The sequence below is a fragment of the Tachypleus tridentatus genome, chromosome 1 (genome assembly GCF_004210375.1).
Source record: "Tachypleus tridentatus isolate NWPU-2018 chromosome 1, ASM421037v1, whole genome shotgun sequence".
Classification (NCBI taxonomy): Eukaryota; Metazoa; Arthropoda; class Merostomata; order Xiphosura; family Limulidae; genus Tachypleus; species Tachypleus tridentatus.
Window position 1 is genome coordinate 134089755 of NC_134825.1, and position 23555 is coordinate 134113309.

Here is a 23555-nt window from a genome sequence, read left to right on the forward strand (position 1 = left end):
TGGTGCCAGTTAGCAGTCAACTTGGAGTGAGCAATGTGAAAACAAGCTTTTCCAAATAAAACCCTCTATTAAACTTTGGCCATCTTGCTTACGTGAGGATCAGAAAGAGGAAGTTGTCCTAACTAGACTATGCATTAATCACAGTTTTCTGTTATCTGGGACTGATGGACCAGTGTATTGTCTGTGTAACACTTAGGTCACAATAAGCCACATTTTACTGTCTTGCTGTCATTATGACTCTCAACGACAGCTCTATTTTAAACATATTTTATCCCAGGGCTTATCCATAACATTAGACAGTGTTATTGGCAATGGTGACACTGTCCACCTCAGAAATGTTTTAAGTTTTTTAAAGGCCATTAATCTTTTTAATGCTACTTAAGGGTTTTAATTTATGAATTAGACATTTTTTTAATGTGATTACCTTTTAAAAATTAAAATACAACTAGTTTGATTTGAAATTAGAAAATGGCCATAACATCAAATAACTCAAAATCAGAACTGGAAAGGCTAACTTCAGGTGACTTATGCTGATGTTTGAACTTACCCATTAGTCATCCTGGCAAGTTATGATAATTAAAACTTATGCTACAGAAAGTCCTATACAACTTATATTACTGTAGTTTCTCTCTTACTGCTGTAAACGTGATATAAACTTTGTTTTGTTTTACCTTAATTCCTTTTTATGAATTTTAATAATTTTACTTTAATTTTAACTTTTTACCAGATGTTTGGCACAGATAGCTCAGTTGTTTTGTGCCATAAAATGCCAAACCAACCAACCAACTCTACACCTCTATTGTCCTTATATTTTATATTATATTCTTCCTCCCCAAGTTGTCAGCCACTGAGGGAGGAGACTGCTCCCTTCATTTTATTTCTGTGACCATCTTGACCCAATCAGATTCTGTTCATATCATTTGTTGCTACTTGGCTCATACCTCTCACATTTAGGGTACATACCTTCAACTCTACATCCTCTAGGATTCCTCTTTCTGCAGTGTCAAATCTCCTTTAACTTTTAGACAGGGTCCACCAAATTCTGTGTTTGGTTTACTTAGAGTGTTGTCACAGGTGGTCTACATTTCATTCCATCAGGTTCATTACATATCTCATTTCCTTGCCACTCATTTCTGATATCTGCTGGATGAGATCATCAAGCTGGCATGTGAACTGCTTATCTGTCACTGTCCTCAGTATCAGGCTTTCTTGTCTCCTGAAGATTTGTCTACCTCCACTTGCCATCCTGCAGCCTACTCAACATCTTTAGACAGGTGAGTACATTCTCCTTCTGATTACAGTCTCTTGCCAGGTGGCAAGCTATGACTGTGCATTAGAGTTGAGGTGAGCATGCACCACTACACTGTGCCCTCCTCCTATGGTTGTGTCTGTTCAGTAGAGTCAAGGTGAGCACATTCTTTACATGTCCTCCTTCTACAGTGGAGGTGAGCCCATACTAAGAGCTCGTACCCTCCTCCCACAGCAGATGGCTGTTCAGTGGGATCTAAGTATATTGTCTTATATATTGTATATGAATTTTGTGCTCTACACCTGCAGTTTGTCTGCTCAATCAATACACACTATTTGACCTAATATCTGTGCTCTTCTTCCACATCTGGTGTTAATCCAAGAGCTTGACATTAGAGTTGAGGGGAGCATATACTTTTTGTGTTTTCCTTCTGCAGCTGGTTTGCACTAAATATGATTTGAATGCACCTCAAGCATGCTTCAGACATTGATTGTCTGACATGTTGTGTGCAAGAAATCAGATGAACATGTTCTTATTCACACATGGCATTTATCCAGCCCATTCAATTAGGTTAAGCTTATCTATGTATGTGGCATCCATTTTGTCCCATTTCATTTATCCTTCCTACGTCAAGGTTTTTCAAAGAAAGTGGAAGGTTTACTGCTGTGGAGCTTCCCATTCTTGTCCCACTGCCCCTCTCCTAGGTACCATTCTGTATTTTCCTGTCCTATCTTTTACCTGTTATTGCATTCCTTCCAGATTAATTGACTTCCCCATAGGGTGGTCCTTCTGGATTGAAATGTCAGTATCATTCTATTTTCTTCTTTCCATTAGAGCCTTTGGCCTTCTGTTCTATACATCATCTATCCCTTAAGACTTATTTGCTTCTCCTCTTAGCTTGTGGGCATCCTTGTTTTTGAGATCCTTGCCATTAATGTTTCACTAAGTTTTTTTTCTATTTCACATAGGTTTTCCATTGTCCAGGTTAGTCATCCATGCTTAAAACTTTGGTGGCTCCTGAATTCATTATTGATACTGATTTCCCTTCAATTTATCATCTCTCTTCCTAGTTGGATCCAGTTAGACTTCTGTGTTCTGCTCATGCTTATTGTTGTTATGTTGTCTGCATGGCTTTCTTCTGTGATTTCTGATTCAGTCTCTTCATTCACTGGAATCATTTCTTTGTACTTGCCTATTAGTTTCTCTGAGGTACCATTTTCCACATCATTAGCCCCTGTGTGCACTGCATTGCTGCTAGCAACCTTTGCTGAATTTCTTGCTCTATACATTGTAACCTTCACACCTGCTCCTAGATAGCATAATTAAATTCTTTTCTTCCTGTTTATCCCACATGTTATCATATCCCTATGCCGTACTAAAGAATCACCTATAATAATAATAACTCAGTATATTTTCATTCCCATTCCTGTCTTTCCCTTTTATTATTCTTCCTTTCCTTAGTTCTTTATGTGCACAAACTAAAACTGAAACTTAGTACTTATTGGAACTTGTTCATTATAATTCCATTTCATTCCACTAGCTCTATTAGTATTGTTTTTAACTTTCTAAAAGTCTATTGTATCCTTTACATGCAAAAGCTTAGATTTCTGTTTAAATCTTTATAATTTTCCAGAGTTTACCTTCTCTTTATCCATTACCTCTACCCTATTTGGAATAGTTTCCAATTTCTCGTACATAATCAAACCCTACATAAAAACTGTACATCTTTATTACTAATTTACTTAAATATGCATGCTTGTTTTAAGTTCCCAAATAAAGCCCATTCCTTTCACCTATTACACCTTTTATAGACTGTGACAACATAACACCTATACTACTATTAACCATTATGGTTTTAAAATAAATAATCAATACAAAATACAGATATCCTTGGACAACACTGTTAAGCCTAACAATAGAGTTTAATAGATTATGCTATTTTGCTACTACTTTATCTTCTCACTAAGATAATTAGGTTTATCTTTAAAATAAGAACTAAGAAATAAATAATTTTTGGATTATATTTATGTAATAATACAATTTAGTTAGCCTGTTTTATAGCTTTACAGTAACTGAATAAGTTTAAATTATGATTAAAGTTGCTATACACTCACTAAGCATATTTTAGATTACACATTATTAAATTGTAAGTAACTGTGACACTGAATCCTATATTTACCAATTCTTATCTTTAATTACCAACATCAGTACCATAGCTACTATTTAGACAATTCAGTTTAATGTATTAAATTGTCAACAACTCTCAAATAATAAAAATAGTAATTTAAACTTTAAAGTTGAACAAATTATTCTATAATTTAGTATTAGTAATAAACTGAAAACTAAAAAAAAAAACCTTACAATATTATGTCAACCTTAATTTCATAATATTATGCTCAGTTGTACCTGAAGTAATAAAATCTAAAAATGTCCAGTCTCTCACCCAGAATAACTAAAATATGGAAAAATACAGCTCTAGATTTAAAAAATATTGAAATATTACTTAGTTTCCAGAATAATGCTACATCCTACAATTATAAATTTCTTTGTGTCAGAGTTCTTTGTAGTCTTTAAAATTAATGAAGCTTTGATAGAGAATAGAGCATTTTAAAATGTATGAACAGAAAGTGCATGACAAATATTATGTGCGAGCAGATACACAATTAGCATACAATTTTAATCAGTTACAGAAATGAGTTGAATAAAAGGATTTCAAGTTATTTAACTAGTGGGAAGCTACATTAGGTTATTGTTTGTTTGTTTGGAATTGAGCACAAAGCTACACAAAGGGCTCTCTGTGCTCTGCCCATCACAGGTATCAAAACCCAATTTCTAGCTATGTGAATCCACAGACATACTGTTGTACCACTGGGGGGCATATGATATTGTATCGGAGTCCTCGGTCTGAAGATTAGAACATTGGACGTACCTCAAATATTAATAATTCATCAGAAGTACTTCTTTTAAATATTTTGTAAGGATATCCGTCAAAGAAGAAATATAAAACATATGTATCAAGTAGATCTATCAGAAAGAAGTAATCTTAAAATTAACTTTAAAAACTTTTGAATATTTGTTGAATAATTCATCCAAGAGTGAACTACTTCAATTGTGAATTAGATAAATTTGTCATACAAATAGAGAAGTAAATTTCAAAAATCTGGTACCTTTACTCATGTGCAAATTATATTAGAAATAGAAGGGGTAATTATATCAGAAAGAATACTAAATGAGAAATTGCAGCAAGAGAGTGTGCCAGTTGTTCATACCACATTTCTTGAAACTATGTATCCAATTCCAAAATTCTGTTTATTGTGATTTATATTGTATCATATTAGACAGTTTTTTTTTTTTTTCTGGCTATCTTTAGATAGGTGGTTTGTGCTGTCACTTTTAATTCAAGTTACTGTAACTGATATCTTATTTGAAGTTGCCTGAATTCTGTAAATACTGTTTCAAATGTAGTACAAAAGAAATATAAAACAATGTTTGTTAAGCTAAGATTAGAAGGAGTAATATCCTAAACTGTTTAAATATGTGTGTGTGTGTGTGTGTATAAATACACCATACAGATAACGGGATGTATAGTAAAAGCATACAGAACACAAAGTTAGATATGATTATTCATAAAGCCCTAAAATATTCTGCTTTGTGCTTAGATGTGTTGAAGAAAATTAAATATAATTCAGAGTTTTATTTGGGAGAGTTGAATTACAGGTTAAGAATGTTGTTCTAATCTTGTAACAATGGTGAGATGTCATTTGAAATATTCTATTCACTTTTGATCTCATTATTAGATAAATGAAATCAGTGTTTGATAAATGAAAAGACATGCAATACGTGCAAAATTATAAGCTGTTTTTGTTTGTTTTTTGAATTTTGCACAAAGCTAGTCGAGGGCTATCTGTGCTAAATTATAAGCATGCTTAAGGAGAGGCTTACACTTTAAAAATTATTTTCCTTCAGGTGTAGAAAAATTAAAGGAGACATTGTTCCCATGTTCCTAGTTGTTAAGAACTCCAGACACTCGGATTTATGGAATATTTAGTTGTAACAGGGTAATAAATTGGGAAAAAAATACATTTTCTGTACTCAGAATACTTGTACCTAAGATAATTTGTGCATGAGTGAAGCTCAAAGATGTTTATACTAAAAACCAGTAATAATTTTTATAAAAAGTGTTATATTTTTTTACATTTTGTCTGCCACTTTAACATCTTTATAATAGTCAAACATTTATGAAAAAATATATGAAATGATATTCCTATTCTTAGTAATCATGTATTCTAACCATGAATGTTTATATGTTTTACTGTGTTATGGAGAGCCATTCTTTATCATAAAAAATATTCAGTAAATGCTGAAATTACATTAAATATTTGAATATGAACAATTACAAATGAAAGTTATGGTTGTTCATTAAGTACAACATAAAAAAAAAACATTATAATATCTTCATACTTTTGTATTATGTCTCTTGTATCCGTGAGATTTTGTACTGTCTTTATGGTAAATATAATTGATAGTAACAATTGTTAAGCCATCAACTTATCATGGATTGTAGGACAAAATGTTGGAAAATATGTGAATTTAAATATGGATAAGAGGTTTTAGCTTTGGAAGCCTCCAGTAGGAGAAGGTATGTTTTTTGGAAAAAAATAAAAGCTAGTAAATTTTGAAATGTTGCCTGATAATGTTGTTTTTGCTATTAGTTTTAAATTTTTTAAAGCTTTTACTGGATAAGTGTAGTGTATGTATAGGAATGCAAAGAACACATTTATACTATATTTTGTTTTGAAATCTATCATGTGTGAGTTCTTTTACATTTTATATTCTAATGTATCATTTTAATTATATTAATTTAGTTATTTTTTTAAAGGAAATACACCACTTCATCTCGCTGTCATGCTCGGACATAAAGGTATGTTTCAGAGTAATGTGTAATGAATGTATTGACTAATTTTTTTCATATGATAATTGTGTGGTATTTTTATTTTGAATTGATTTCCCTTAGACTGACAAGATAGGTTTATAGAATAACAGATTTGACAACATGTTTATTTCAAAGTAGTTATGAATAACATGAGTTTGGGAGAACAAAATAAGGTGACTGAGCTAGGTTATACAGAGCTGCAAGAAGAATTATTTTTTTAAAACAAAAATAATGTGTGTTTACTCATTTAAATGCAGGGCAGACGCTTATTTTGATTCCAAGCTTTCATTTTTACAAGTTGCCCTAATGCCGATCCTCTTCTAGACTAAGTTAACCTAAGTATGTGAAAAAAATGTGGTAATGTCTTACTTACCCAGAGCAACTAGTGCTACCTAAATGAGTTGAGGCACCAAGTGACCTACCATTTGAGGACACTGCTTTCTATACTCGTGCACAAAATACAGATTTAAAGCCATACTTTCCATGGTAAATTAAATGTTGCCTCAAAAGCATGAAAAAGCATAAAGGTAGCTACAATGAAGACAATTTAAATGGCTTTCTTGAACATGCTTTATTTGAAACAGCACATACTCATAGAAGTTTTTAAATTAATCTTTTATTCTAATACAAAAGTGGTAGAAAATGCATGATGTGTCTGTATGCCACAACTGTAATGCTCCAGTTTGTAAATTGTATTGTGTGTATATTTAGTTTATGAAATATGGATAATTATTTGAAACTTTTGAAACAACTGCCTTCTCACACAGTATAGCTTCTTTCTTCTTCATTTCTCATGATTAGTGAAGAGATTTGCAAGTCATCAGCTTTGTGAAAACTCCCACCTAATCTAACATGAAACCACTTGAATTGTGCCATTGCATAATGATGCAATCATGCAACAAATCCTTTCACCAACAGGAGTATGACACACTTCCATGCAGATTGACTTCCTCTACCTTTCTGTTTATGGATCTTCATTTCTTCAAGAGTTACTATTGCCAGTTTGATGAGAGGTGGGTTCAGTATAGGTTGTTTTTCTATCTATTACACAATTTTCTTGACTTTAATCTTTGTCTCTATCCTCGTCATATACCCCTCTCCCATTATGGTGGGAACACTTCATTCTTTCCCTGGTGAATTTTCTAGGGACTCTTAGAGTACTGTTCTTCTCTACAATTTTCCATTTCACATACTTTGCCCTTTCTTCTCTTACTTGATTCCTTTGTTTTTGTTACCTTTTGAAAAGGAATACCCTACTCTCTCAAGTCTGTCTCCTCTTTTCTCTGGGGCCTTCATTTCATCCCTTTTTCTATCCAGAGGTTTTTGGTGGCATCCCCTGTTTCCCTTGAATCTTGTGCTGAAACTGCTTGTTATCAATTTTCCTTTACTACCTTAATTTTCTATTTGTTCCAATCTTCATTTCTGTCCCTCACTTTTTTACAGCTCCCCCATCCTGTTGAAATGGTCTAAAGTAACTTGCTACTACATCCAGGGTTGAACCAAATAATAATAAAAAAAAAAATTATTATACTCTGACAATCTCAAAAATCCTAAGTGTGACTTTCAAAATATTGAAATACAAAGTGGATAACTTACTAAAACACAATAAAGAAATATGTGGCTGGCCAGGACTTAAAATTGATGTTAATGAACAATACAATATATAAATCTAGTTTAATAAGTATGTCAAAAAATAAAAGAATTAGAGAATAAAACATAATTCCAATATAACAATATTCCATCATATTTAAACTACAAAATCACTAACAATATTGAGTAATAATCAGCAGGAGTTCCCTTCAGCTATGTCTGAACAATAAAGTATATAAAACTAGGGAAAAAGTATTTCACCAAATAAAGTAATTAGTGGAAAAAACCCTAATTACATTGAGTAATAATCAGTAGTAATACCCTTCAGCTATATCTTGTGAACAAAATTGCTAAAACTCATTATAGGATTTTTTTTACATAGTAGGTCAAATTACAAATTATGTGACCATAATTTACTTACTCAGGTACACATTAATAATATTTGTACCTAATTTACATATTCCTGTACAACATTAACAATATTTGTATGTCAGTGATAAATAAATTGGGAAAAGGAAGAAAGAACCAGACACAAAAAAGAGCTTAATTCCAAAATAACAGTATTCTGTATTTAAACTTCAAAATCACTAACAACATTGAGTGGTATTCAACAGTAATACTGTTCAGCTATACCTCATAAACTAATTTGCTGAAAGCTCAATGTAAGGTTTTTATATTATTCACTTGTTAGATCATGAATTTACAAATTTACATAATCCCATGCAAAATATCTGTATGAATTTATATACTCTTATGTAATATTAATGATATCTCTATCTCACCACTACGGGAAACTTCTGTAAGTCTCATAATGCATGCATATTTACTCAAAATATATGTGATAATCTAGAAAGTGAGTTAGCATTTTAAATGTAACTAGAAAGTCACAGATAAATTAAAAAAATAGAAATAATAATACATGATATATAAACAAAACTATAACCAAATAAAAGCAGACTTTGCTATATCATACTCCTTCCTCCTTTGAATGATGAAGGAATGACATTAATCACTTCATATAAAATATCTACATTTCATATCTTTAAATTTTACTCCCTCTTTATACTGACATGATGCATCTTTATTCAGTTAAAGTACAGATACTTCATAAGAAAAATACAATTGATGTTTTTGAATCCTCAGTTTGATCCTCTTTAACTGACTTTGATTCCGCTTACCTAAAGTTTAACAGTTAGCATTCCAGCATACATTAATCAACTCTCATATTGTGGCAGTCACCTTTCAGGAAGAGACAGAGGTAAGACATCAGCAGGATTTATTAAAGGGTGTTAAGTGGGCACATGAGCAGAAGCTTTTTGTCTTATGCTGGCATTGCCTATGAAAATTATTTTACTCTTACGTGTCAAAATACTTTTCACTGAGGAAATATGTATACTTTAAATTAAAAGTAAAAATACGTCCTATAACTATACCTGATGTAGGATCTTTTAATTTTTACACTAATGAAGTAACACACTTTTTAATTACAAAAGTCCATTCTACTTTGAAGCAATTGCAATAAAAGTATTTACTGTAATCTTAATAAAACTAAGTTGACTTCTTTACTAACCAGTGGAGAAGCACAAGAAGAAATAAATGGTTCAGTTAACCCATTATAAAGAATTTCATTCACTTGATCATGTAGTACATCTAATTTGGCTTGAGAATAATGATAAGGTTTTACTAAATACAGCATATTCTATGATATAAATTTTAAAACAAGGCTTATAAAAATGTATCAGAGGGAATAAATACAGCACATGATTTGTTGGAGCTTACTTGTAATTTCTGAACTATATATGAGCTTTGTGAAAAATTCATTGAATTATACATTAAGAACTATGGTCTATCTATTCTTATTTTTAAATTACAAGTTAAATTGACCAACCTTGTATGGAGTTATGGTAGAGAAAATAAATTAAAACATAATAAAGTTTTGCCAAAAACAAACACATGAAATATATTTAAATATGTTATTTGACTGTGAAAAACCTATAATGTTTGCTGTAAGACTGCCAAACTTTATGAAAATATACACATTATGTTAAAAGTTAGTATATCAATTCTATAAAGACCTTAAATGAGTGCAAAAAGGTCATGTGGTTTGTCAAAAGGATTGAACCCATATTGAGTGTGTTAAGGAGATAGCATATTTAATTAACTTTTCCTTCTGTCCATTTCTCTCCTTTATTCTCACTCTATTCCCAAACACCTTCTCTGTCTTGTCTGTGTGACTTATTATTTGGCCTGTGCTGCTGCTTTTTGACATTAATGATCCTGTCTGCTTATTCCTTGTACCAAAGATATTTCCATTACTTTTACAGAATGGTTTCATCAACTTCTGTTTAACATATGCTTCATTGCATGATTATTCACATCATCTGGCTGGCATGTGAACAATTCCACATACTTCCATCATTTATTATCTTCATCATCTGATGTTTTCTTTTCCATCAGGCTACAGGTTGTCTCCCATTACCATTCTCCATACATCTTACTGGTTCTTACCTTTACAGGGCCTCTTATTTTTCACAGTGATACAGTGATGCCTGTCATGGTGTACTAAACTAAAGTTGCACCATGTAAGACCTCTCAGGCTTCATATGGTACTCACTGATGATATGGAATCTTCCACAAGAAGTATATAATTTATTATTTATAGTACAAGTATATAATTTATTGAACAAGGCCTGATCCACTTTGTGCCCACTTGTGAACTATCATGAATAGTGTTGAGAAAACTGCCCGTGCCTTTAATCCTTGTTGTTTGAACTGGAGCTGACCTGATTTTAAATATATAATTTATTTTGACACCACAATCACTCACTGTCTTAAGGTGTTGCTCTCCTTTGGGTATACCCACATAATTTTATGTGTGAATAGGTGAGAGTTTCCATAAGGCTGACGGTTTTCAAATCTTTTTGGTAGATTGTACAAATTCAAAAAGAAAGAAACTGTGCTGTCTGTATCTATTGGAAATACATTTTAAGGTAAGGAAAATATTAACATTGGTTTTGAGTTCCTTTATAGTTATGGGATTTATTTAGTGTTTATTATATTTATATAATATTATTCAGTTGCAAGTAGTAATATGACAGTATAGTACAAATTTCAAAAAGCTTCAAAATATTGTTAAAAGTTGTTTTTGTTAGTGATGTATTCGGTCTATATGTTCTTATGTAACTTGTGTGGTAAACTATAATATATGTACCTCATAGAAAAATACTTTGAATTTGCAATTTGACAATTTTATTTACTCTGAACAATAATAAATATTTATGCTATATCCTCTCATGGTATTAGCATATTACATATTGTTAGGTTTATGTATGGACTGGATCCTTTACATTAGGTGTCAGTGACTTGATGATGATAAATTTCAACAATAAACAAATAACATACAGTCTTCTTGTTTTAAAATAATCTATTAAAACAAGTGAAATGTATATACAAATGTTTGTTACACTGGTGATTATCATAGTGATATCTTTAGCTTTAAATAATTGTCTTTTATTTGACAAAGTCTGCACAGACTGATTCAGTTAATGTATAATACAATTGATAGGGCAGATTATTTCTTCTCTGCTCTGTTATTACCATGCAGTCTATGAGAATTTTACTTTAAAATCACCATCATAACTGTTGGCTACCACACTTGAATCCAGAGCCTTAAATAATTTTATTTTTTTCATCAAATTCCACACAGGCTTTTTCAGTTAGTTTAGAACACAGTTGACAGGATGACAGTTGACTTCTTCCAAGTCTCTGTAATTATAATACCCTTTGGGATAATTTCATTTTACAAATTGCCACTCTTTATGGTAAAATACAAAATCATGCAGCCTTGATCCACATATCTAACTAAATAATTCAACCTACATTTTGTACTGATATTTATAGCCTGACTGAGACTTAGAATGTTCTGTATACAAGATATTATGATGTAATAACACTCAGTAAAAATTTTAAGATTCTAGTATCATGTTGCAATAATACAAGTGCCAATTCACCACAATTAAAATACACAGCATTGATTTGTACACAGTTATGTAAACTACCTGTAACAGATTGCCACTTTTAAAGATAACTAAATTTAACACTTGCATCAAACTTCAGTGGAAAAAGTTGTGTTTATCTAACACAAATATAATGGTAGTAGTAATTACATTAATAACCTATGAGAAACTTAGATGGAGTACTTAGAGAACTTGTAGTAATTGTTGCAGAAAAAAGAAACACAGAAATAATACTCAGTTTACTGCACCACATAGAGCTTTTACCTAGTGTAATGCTGAGTAACTTTCAGTGCATGCTTTGAACCTTCAACAGACCTTCACCTAATACATGTATTAACATAAATTATGCTGATCTATGATTTGACCACCATTAAATTATAGGCTATAACCTTCATGAGCACTAACATTCTTTCCTTAATGTTGCATGTCTTCAGACTTTTTTTTTAATTAAGATTTACTAAATTTCAGTACTTGCACAAATAATACTAAATTTGAAATTTATCTGTTAGAACTTTCATTTAAATTATTTTCAACTTGATTTTCTTTTGATTAAGTTTGTACTTTTGTGACACATTTCATAGTCTGTTCTTGTTTTATCTAACATGTATTTTGTCCAGATCTCTTTAAGGTCATCATTAGGCCTATGTACTGTTGACATACTTTGCTTGTTTTCTTATACAAACTGCTTATACATATTTGAGGAGCTTCTGGTTTCCTGATGTTGTATTTCTTGGGCTTATGACCACAATGTTAGATTTTAAAAATTATATTTGGAATTCAAGTCTTGATGACAGACTGAATATTTCTCCTCAGCCAAGACTGTTTCCATAGAGTGATTTCTCCATCATTTGGTATTTACAGTAGATGTGCTCCCATTTTGAGTGTCTCATCATCACTGCTTTTCCACTTCCCCTTCATTCCTCACTTACACTCCTTTGGTATTCAATCTCAGACTCTAAAACTTAGCCTAAGGATGTTGCATTTGGTATGTTTTTTTTTGTCATGTTTCATCCCCCTTTTTCTTGTCATCATTTTCTTTTGTCTTGGCCAACATCCTCATCTTTATCACAGAGACAAGTTTATCTTCTTCCCAGACTCTACCAAAATTTGGGTGGCTTGGAAGTATTATTAGATGTTTTCTTCATTCATTTTCCTTTCCTTTTCTCACTTGTACTCCCCTTCCATCTTTTGAAGCACTTGGCAACGTTTTTTCTTGTAATGGGATTCCTTTTCCTCTAGTACCTTCCACTTTCCATCATTATGTTATATACAGTATCTGGATGGTTTCTTTTCTAATAGGTGATAACCTATTTCTTAGTTTCTCTTCCGTTTATCCATCAGATTATCCTGTTATGAGATCTTGCAGATAGTGTTGACATCTCCAAACATTTTAGTCCATCACCTACACCACAGATGATGCATGATGACAACAGTTCATACATCTTTCTAGTATTATATTCTGCACAGTGTTTTAGATGCTTTCCATTTCTTCTAGTGCAATACAGGAATATGTTTCCCCATTTCAGAGCTGCTGGGAGATTAGTATCAAGAGACCTTCATTGGATGGTACAGTCTTACTTTTACAAAACCAGTTTGGTGTTCCCTTTGTTTGGGAAGTAGTATATGACACCCCACCATTTCTGGTTGTAAGGTTCAATCTAATGGTTCTTGAGTTCACTTCATAACATTGAAATAGATTGCTATTCCCTGCATCTCATATTATGGTACTTCATGTAAGTATTTCTTTAATATTGAATTGCTTGACATGTAGTCCTAACAATATTACATATCCATGCTCAGCTGTCCACCTGTGAGACAACAGATGGTTGAGCATTCTGCTATTGTGATTAACTTAACAACATGTTTTTAATGTGTTGTGGTGCAGAGAAGTAAGTATCTGTCTTAAATACATTTTTACGTGAGAAAAAAAATCAACTTTGCATCTAAAACAAGGAACAAAATGTGAGATATTTAACTTTTCTATTCTTCAGGTTTTGAAGGTTAGCTGTATTTGTGGTTAATATCTCCTGTCATCTGACATTATTTACATTGTTAATTGTAACAAATACATCAATCAAACCATCTGGCCTTTCCTCAACATCCTGAACATAAGAATCTAGTCTTTGTTTCATGTTTAGCCCACCTCATAATTATCATACAGAGAATTCTTTAATACAAATACCCCAGGACTCTTTTCTTTCATATCCTTATTAACAACCAGAAGTTCAAATCTGCTTCACTCACTTACCTGCATCTTACAATTCTAAATGGTATTTACAACAATTCTGCATAAAAACTTGTTAACCTTGTTTAATATTATTTACAGTAATTATGTCCAGCTGATGAAACAGAACCTTCTGATGCTTATAAACGTAAGAAAAATATATTTAATTAACTTTAACTATTATGAATATGTAGTTAAATTACAGTTTTGCTTTAAGCAGGTAGCTTGTTCTGAGTGGAAGTTAATATTAAAAGTAATATATATATATAGTTGATATTTTTAAGAGATCTGTCATTTTATGAATGATATTTCACCTCCAAGTACTTAATCATTATCCACCAGATTTTTAATATGAAGCTTTTCTATTCTCAGTTTTATAAACATATGATTTAAAATTTTATGCTAAGAAGGGCTCATGTAAATGTTTTGTTTATTTCATTCACTATAATCTGTGATCCAAATTAATTATCCTGTTTGAACTATCCGTTTGAACTACTCGTTAGTCGGCCTGGCGAGTTGTTATTATACTTTTGCTGCATATCATTTCACACTTTTACTACTTTACCTTTTAGTACTGGCCATATTGACTCATAACCCGGAACCAGGACTGGAAAGACCAACTTCAGGTGACTGACGGTGGTTTTTATACTTACCTGTTAGTCTTCCTGGCGGGTTACGATCATTACCATTCTGCTACAGGTAGTTCTTTACAACTTTGTTGACTGGATGTCAACATTGGTTTTTATGCCATTTTCTGTTTTAATTGCCGTTTTGCTTTTATCTTCAATTACTTTTACAAATTTTACTCCATTTACTTGACTTTTATCTTTTTACTGGACATTTGGCTACTCATTATTACGATTTTGCAGAGTGTCTTTTAAAACTTTTATTCTTTTACATTTTGATAATAGCTGATATGACACATAACCCGGAACCAGGACTGGAAAGGCCAACTTCAGATGATTGACGGTGGTTCTTGAACTTACCTGTTAATCTATCCTGGCAGGTTATGATCATTACCTTTTTGCGAGAGTAAATACCTTACAACTTCTTATACTCTGCCTTCTATCTTAACATTGTAGACTAGGTGTCAACATTGGTTTTATACTTTTTTGTTTTACCTTCATTTCCATTTATGTCTATTACTACATTTATTTATTTTATTTATTTTTTTTTTACATTTTTACCGAATGTCTGGCGCAGATAGCCTCGCTGCTTTGTGCCATAAAACACTAAATCAATCAATCAATCAATCAACCAAATTAATTAGGCCAACCTTCTTGATAAAACAAGTAAAGATAATGCACTCAAAAGTAATGGAGTTATGTGATGTTTAAGCCTCTTGAAGCCTAGAATTTAGCCCAATATTTTCATGAAAATGCCCTCTTTACAGTTATTTGATTCCTATTTAATAAGATATTTTATCATTCTTTTTTTTATGAAATGACACTTTTATTTTAAAAAAAAGTGTAACCTCTATTAACATTAATCAGGATTTGCAGCATTTAATTTGGTATTGAAAGTTAATTTCAGAAACTTTTAGCTGATTATATTTTAAAAACATGTCCTTAATTTGAATAAATGAAAGGCATTTCAAACTAATATTATGTTACAAACGTGGAAGATCATATGAGATGTCACATTATTTATGCCATTTTTAAGAATGAAGGTAATTTTGGGTCTAAATACATATGGAGATTGGCTGTGCATGGATGATGTGTCCCCTCTCTTCTATTGGTGAGAGGCTACCATTGCAAAATTATTACATTTTGTATTAGGATGGTTCACATCAAAACATGATTTAGGTGGGAAACAGTTCAAGGTTAGTAGTGTGCACAAAATCTCTACTGTATGTGAGTGAGAAACAGCCACTTTTTGAAGAGAGGTGTCTATCAGAAACACATTTTTGGGTAAGAAAAATGGTACATTTTGCACGTTTAACAGCAAAAAATTGTCTGCAAACATTAGTAAAACATCTTTTTTTAAAGTAGATAAACAGTACTTCATATTTCCGTGTGTGTGATCTGTATAAGTTAATGATCAAATTTTAAACTTGAAACTATCATGAAATTATTCACTTCTTTTAACCCATAAATGACTAATTTCTTTTTGTACTCTTTTCTTCTGAAGAGGTTTATGTGTGTCCCATCATATTTATAATAATTCAATTTTCTTTTTCGTGTAAGAACTCTCGTAGTAAAGATTTGTTTAAAATTACATCATTTGTAAAATGAACAGGAAGGACACCAGTGAGATTAAATGCAATATTGGTGGTATTGTTATTTTAATTTTGTGTGTGTGCATGTTACCTGTTATTAGAAACACTGTAACTATAAAATATTCATGAACTCGTAAATAATTTAATGTATAACTAGCATATAAAAAACTTATTGGGTCTATATAAGCTCCATCAGTAGTTATACATTTCTTAATGTATGCCAAAAAACAACTTTTTTACAGAATGTATACAACTTTTACTTGCTCATGGTGCTCCAGTTAAAGTAAAGAATGCTTTGGGATGGAGTCCATTAGCCGAGGCCATCAGTTTTGGAAATAGACAAACTAGTAAGTTTACATTTCTTTTTAAACAATTTAATACTGTGAGACTGATTAAGTGCCACCGAAATGTAAGTATGATGACAGAAACAAACAGAAATGCTATATTTTACTAAAACTACAATAGTTTCTTAAAATGTTTTTTGATTGGTTTGAAACAGTTATATGTTGCATTAACCCTTTTGAGACAGGTCACAGGTCAAAGGCCATTTCATTGCATTTGTTGGCTAACATTTAAAATTTTATCGAACTACTATTTAATCAATTTATGTCAGTAAGTTTGGAAGTCAGTTGTAGATTATAATTCAAACTTCAATTTTACATATGAGTTTTTCTTAATTTAAAAGTAAATATTAAAACAACATACCTGCATTAATTGTGGTGGTTCCTACCTCTTGTACTATTTATCTTGTCCTAAGTGGATGGAGGTAAAAGTACAACGTTTACATACTGTGAATGTCATTTTCACCCCAAGGCATGGAAGTTATTGCCTCCCCACTTCATCTTGAACATATGCTGGTGCATTACATTCCATTGCTACATATTTTTCTGTGCCTCCAACAGAGGTCTTTTCCCATCATGTAAAAAGTGTTTGCCCTTTGTGGATGCTGGAATTGATAAGTCAGTGTCTGGTTTAGTCTCTGTTCCCACTGTTGTATCTAGTTTGCTGCTTGGGTTCATTTATTGCAGCACAGATATCTATAACTATTATTCATTTGCATCATCAGTTCCTGGAATCTCCTTCCACTGACTAAGATCTGCCCAAATAACCCAAACATTGTCACAAGGAAAGGTCACTCCATTAAGTTTTCATTGACCTAAATAAAAATGGACACTTTAATACAGTGGAACTATTGAGGTTTCCATTCTAATGTGAATAACATTAAGGCTTTGCTTTGATCAATTCCTGTCATCCTGTGTGTCTTTCCATACAGGAAACATTCCCCAGGTTTTTATTCTAGACTCTTTGTTGTTCCCAAGAAAACTAGGGACCAGAGGCCAGTCATCGATTTGTCACACCTCAGGTGATTTGTTCAACTGCCATGTTTTACCATAGAATCATTTTTTTACTCTACAGTGAACATATTTTCTAGGCTTATTGATGGGTGGCCTTATATGGATGTCACCAATGCTTATCTATACATCCTTATATTAACTCTGTCCTTTGGGTTTGCTTTTGCCCTTTATGTTTTCTGTTAAGTGGTTGGAGCTTTTGTTCATCATTTTTATGCTCTGGAGCTGTGATTCTGCCATTACATAGAGGACTGGCTTGTTCCAAACTTGAGTTGGCCAAACATATTTATCAACTCCTTTATGTGGCTGGCTAATCAAGTTAGAGTTGTTTCTCCATTTTTCCATCCTACACAGTACCTTCTCCATTTAGTTGTCCTTTCTGACACTCATCTCAGTTAGGCCCAAACTGCTCTTCTACAACTTGCTTCCATAGAATTATTAGTTTGCTACGCCCTTTCAACTCCTTCACTTTCGCTCTTGAGGTTTTATTACTTTTGTGATTGTGTTCTTAAGTGAGATCACCAATTCCCCCTCAGTCATGCACATATGCAATCCCTTCAGTGGGCTCTTTGTGATCAATGCAACCTTGCTCAGGATCCCTTGGCAGCTACCATTACCCTTCCTCATACCATGTTGGACAATTTACTCTAGTGGTTGGACAAGACCCATACATTGATTGGCTTCCCACTTCCTGTTTGTCATCCATATTTATATATTTTCATGGACAACATTCCCTTGAGGGCTGGGATGCATGGGTCAATCACCAAGATGCTTTGAATTGTTGGTCTGTTGACTAGTAGTCTTTACACATCAACATCTTTGAGCTCCTTATGGTCTGTTGAGCTTTGAATCACTTCCTCTTGATAGACATTGTTTGGTGATGATTTATTCAAATAATAACACCTGGTAACACATCAATCACCAAGGGTGCACCTGGTCAATATCTCTGTGTTTTTATACATTGGATCTCCTTTATTGGGCCCACATTCATCTCATTGCATGCCATGTTTGTCTTTTCTGCTGCAAGAAAGCTTATTTGGAGTATTCTTTAGATCCTCTTGTATTCTGGTGGCCTTGCAATTAATGGGGTTTTCCACACTTAGGTGCATTTTCCTCAGTCCTCAATCACAAGTTTAACCCTCTTTTGGTCCCCTTGACCTCTGGCAGTTGATGCTTTCAGCCAGAATTGGTCCCACAAATTCCTTTATGCTTATCTTCCTGCATGATTATTAATTGGGTGGTCGTACACATTCATAACACTCCATGTCAAAACTGATTAATCCCTTTTGCCCAGCTCAAACATAGTTTCTGCAGTTACACCATTTATCTTTTCCTTTGTCTCCCTTCCTACTTCAGTAAACTAGGTAATCAATTCTAAATCCTGCCATTCATGTCCTTCATCTTTATGTCTTGCTTTTGTCCTTTCTTGGTCAAGGAGATAAGATTTCTCCCTTTGAATAGCTTTGCTTTTGCCTCATTCCTTGCATACTTTTTCAATGATGTATCAATGCAAATGGAAGATGTTCCACAATTGGTCCCCTACTTGAAGATTTCTCACTGACCAACCTACTCTGGCTTATGTGGCTAACCTTTTCCCATGGCTTTTCAACTGAGGGTCTTTGATTTTGTGTTATTAGGCTACCTTATCCCATACCCTTGTTTTTCCCATTACTGTTGGTTTTTTTCCTTTCCCTGTCCTTACCAAATTAACACATTCCTTCTGGACTCATCATCCTCCCACACTAAATGGTCTACTCTTTCAGACTGGAATATTATTTGAACTTCTTTCCTTGTGCTCCATGTTTCATCTTTACCTTAAACCATACTTTCTTCTTCTCTTAGCCTGTAAACATCAAAGGTCTGTTTTGTTTGCCATTGGCATTTTACATATGCTTTATCACTACCCTGTCTTCTCCTTTATCCAGATCATTTATTCCACCCAAAGACCTTAGTGGCTAGGGAGGATGCTTGTTTCTTTTTGCCTATTTCCCTTTGTTCTATTTCTCATCTCTACCTTCGTCCCAATCCAGGTTTATTTTATGTCTGGTTCATACTCTTTGTTCTTATATTGCCTGCATGGACTTCTTCTGTAGTATTTGTTCCTGATTCTTTATCCATTGGCAGTATTTCTCTTCTCCATTCATGATATGTCCTCTTTTACTCTGAACAATGGGGGTTAATGTTTGTTTCAGTTGGTTTATTCCTCCTTGTCTTTTTCTCACCAGAATACATTTAAGATATTTTTGTCAGATTCTCATCTTTTCCTTCACATCTCAACTTTATCAACCATTAGAGAAAATCCTACAATTGGGCATATGGACTACACCTAATACATTCATCTTCCACAATTTACACAATGCTCCTTTCTTTTTCCACTCTTATCTACTACACACTTCACTGATGGGCAAGGAACATACCTGATCAGAAGTGGTGTGGTTCTCCTCATATCTTTCATTTTCAGGAATATCCTTTAGGTGTCTTTGGGAGATACTTTTGTCATTTGCTTGCACTGGTCTATCTAGCTAATCAATATGAGATTCTAGCTAATCTTATACTAAAAATTGTATTTCCAATATTTGTTTCCCTCCTGTCACACTTCCCATCCTTCCTTCCCACTTTCTTCTGGTGCTTACCAGACTTTCAAGTGTTTTTTGGTTGAGGCGTTTCGAAGGAGTCATATAAGTATGCCATGATCTTATTGGTAGAAAAGTGATGCGTGAAGACATACATGAAAAACATGTTGGAATAATTTGATTTCAGTAGGGGGAACAAAAGGCTTCTGGCATGCATAAATAAAAAATTTTACATGTAGATGGCAAGAATAGCTAATCTTGTGAATGAAGAGAAGTATCTATTGGAAATACATTTTCTGCATAGAAAAATTATAGCTTTTCTGGGATCATTTATGCCAAGATATCGAGAACTTGTGTAGAAATTTTACCATGCGTGCTGCTTAGAGGAAAACTGACTGAGTAGGAAAAAACTTTTCATTAGAGAGATGTTGATTCTCTTGAGAGAATTGTCTTAGACGTATTTGGTCCTCTTTCCAAAACTTTAAAAGAAATAATTATGTATTGATCATTATTGACTTATGTTATCAAGTGGGCTAAAACTTCTTTGGCTGACATGTTAGCACAGTCCTTTCTTGCAGAAATTTTGACCAAACAATACATTTCACACTTTGGTGAGATTCCTTCAGGTCAAGGAGTTAACTTGAACAGCAGAATTGTGTTGTCCTTAGTATGGTGAAAACTCATTTTACCATATCATCATGAGTCTCATAATTTTGCTGTGAGGGAAAAACAGACTGTCATGCATATAATTGCTAAGTTCTTTAAACCTTATTGAGGTGAGTACTTGTGTATCTCGTGATGGCATACTACACAACTGAGTAACATTCAACAGGTTGTTCTTCAAACCTTTTGTGGTTTGAATGAGTAGCTCAGCTCTCAGTTTATCTGATCTATCACCACACCAATCCATTCAGTGCACAACTATTGCAGTATTCACAAAAGGTATGATCATTGAGCATGAGTTTGTGAGTTACAAATGGACAAAGTAGCTGTATGTCAAAAATTATTCTATGAAAATTAGTAGTGGGACAACAGTTTCAGCCTGTTATCTGTTTTATAGTTTTAATACACACCTGCATCATTGAAACAACTTTTCTGGCTGGAATGATTCATATGTTGTCTTTTAATGGCTCATTAAAGTGAATTGTAAGTTACTAATTCAGAAGTTCACAAGGAAGTTTATGCTTGTGATAAGAGTACTGTATCATATGATCTGGTCTCAGCTGATGAGTAGGAAAACTCTGGCATTTTGTATCTTTTTATTCATGAGAAATCAGTTGAAATGCTAGTGGAGGTCCTGTTAACCTGCTTTGATAGATGGTCAATATGCTAATAATGACTGATCACACTATCATTTTGACTAAAATTCACTACTCAAATAGCAGTTAACAATCACTTGATCTGCCATTCAACTGAGATGTACATGTTAGATAAACAAAGTTTACTTTATGGCTTCCTATGCAACATTTTAGCACTATGTGGAAGGTTCTGTAGACAGGATTTCTTGCTATACCACCTACAAGTATATTATTCTACAGTTTAATCCCTTTTTTATCTATTTGACCTGGGCTCTTTCTCCATAAGTCTCCATAACAACCTGACAGTGGTTCAAAAAAACTGTGTAGATAAGAAAGCTGAACTAACTAAATGGTGAATGTTCCATTATGATAGCAGTTGGAAAAAAACTGTGTTTTCAGTTCATGGTGGTGAGTGCATTTGCTATGAGCAATGTACATTTGTATCCAGGTAGCCTTTTACATGAAAATGTTGAGTTTAGGCCTGTTTTACTACAACATGTAATATTGTCAGATTAGCTACTGACCTATCACAGGATAAATTGACTTTGAGCTTTCAATTCTGATTGTTACTGAAGCCATGAATTTTGTGAATTGCCTGATAGTGTACTCCACTAATAACATGACTTTAGTAGATCAGCTAACAGACTTCAGCATAATGCATTGGAAACTTGCATCACATGCTGATGTAGCTTTTTGAGTAGTGTGTTGTTAAAACATCTATATTACCAACTATTTATGATCCAACTCCTGAGAAATAGAACTTGACCAATGACTAGGACATTCAGAAAAAGTGCATTGAACAACCCTCTCCATTACATGATCAACATATTTAAGTAGATATACATGTTTGAATTTATTTGTATTTTCAGTTTTTATTTTAACATTTTAGAATGTTTTGTTTGTTTTTATTATATTTAAAGTGTAATTATGTTTTAACTGTTCCTTTTTTTCAGTTGCATATTGTTATTTGAATTTATGCTATTTTAATGTTACTTTGAGTTGTACTTTATTTTATTGTTCCTTTTCCCTAACTAGTTGCTAGTAGTTTTTCTTAACATTTATTTTATTCATTTAGGGGTCATGGTGTCTTAGATGTCTCCAAAGAGAAACTGCCATTTTGTGACTTGTAATTAATTACCTTATTTAGTTATTAATGCTTAATGAATGTTTCTAATCTAAGGAAAGTAGGATTGTAATGATAAAAATTGTTATGAGTTTCTGTATTCCATAAACTAGTGTAGAATGTATCTTTAGTTATAGATGTGCACATATTTTTTATAAATTTTCAGGTATCTATTTGGGGTGGTCTATGGACATATCTGTTTATAAACATCAGAAGAATGTGTGTGTGTATATATATATATATATATCTGCACTTTTAACATTTTGTTTGAATTCTACCAGTAAATCAGAATCCCCTTTTTCTTTGTCTTATGTGAACTTGTATAGAAAAAATCTTGCATATAATCAAACAGCAACAGCTAGAAAATTGTAAGGTAGATAATAGATGAATAAAGATAATATTGTTTATTTATTCCTTTGTGTTTATTTCTATCCATTCTTTTTGAATTTGATATAATTTCTGAATTTGTGTTTTGTGGATACTTTCAAACTTTTCTGCTGTTTATCAGTGTACCCTAATATCACATTTACAAACCCTTGACTGAAGTAACATGTGGGATACATAATTAAGACTTTGCCTGAGTATAAAACTTGATTTTTCCATAGATGCCTCTTGATTTTGGCTTATGTCTGTTTTTCTTACTTGAACCCAGCATTTGACAATATTTATACAAACTGGAGTCCAAATAGTTTAGTAAGATTGTGAATAAAGCATTTTATGTTTTTGAGTGCACTTATGTTCACTTGTTGTTCGTTGCTCATTACGTTAATTTATTGTTTGCTTAATATTTCTTAACCCATTTACCTGCAGGAACATTTAGCTTTTGTTTTATCAGTGTCAATATACCTAAAAAGTACAGATTTATAATGCCAAAACTAGTGAAGTAAGATTTCTTAGTTAATAGGTGATGTGATATATCATCACTATAACACTGGCAGTTATTTTAATCCCATCTTTATGCATGTTTTTGGTAAGAAAG

At 32.7% G+C, this 23555-nt stretch overlaps 1 protein-coding gene across 5 annotated transcripts in view; it reads left to right on the forward strand.

The window, feature by feature from the left end:
- Positions 1 to 23555, forward strand: part of LOC143224775 (ankyrin repeat domain-containing protein 13C-like) — an 83300-nt gene that overhangs the window by 7217 nt on the left and 52528 nt on the right. For 3 of the 5 annotated variants that reach the window (XR_013013435.1, XM_076453066.1, XM_076453079.1), the window contains 2 exons: positions 6129 to 6170; positions 16473 to 16577. Coding sequence is in view for 4 of the 5 variants with exons in the window: in XM_076453066.1 (XP_076309181.1) it covers positions 6129 to 6170; positions 16473 to 16577 (147 nt within the window). In the remaining variant the exon portion in view is untranslated. Of the gene's footprint in view, positions 1 to 6128; positions 6171 to 6983; positions 7196 to 16472; positions 16578 to 23555 lie in introns of all 5 variants that reach the window. The other 2 variants (XM_076453088.1, XM_076453094.1) reach the window with 1 other exon arrangement.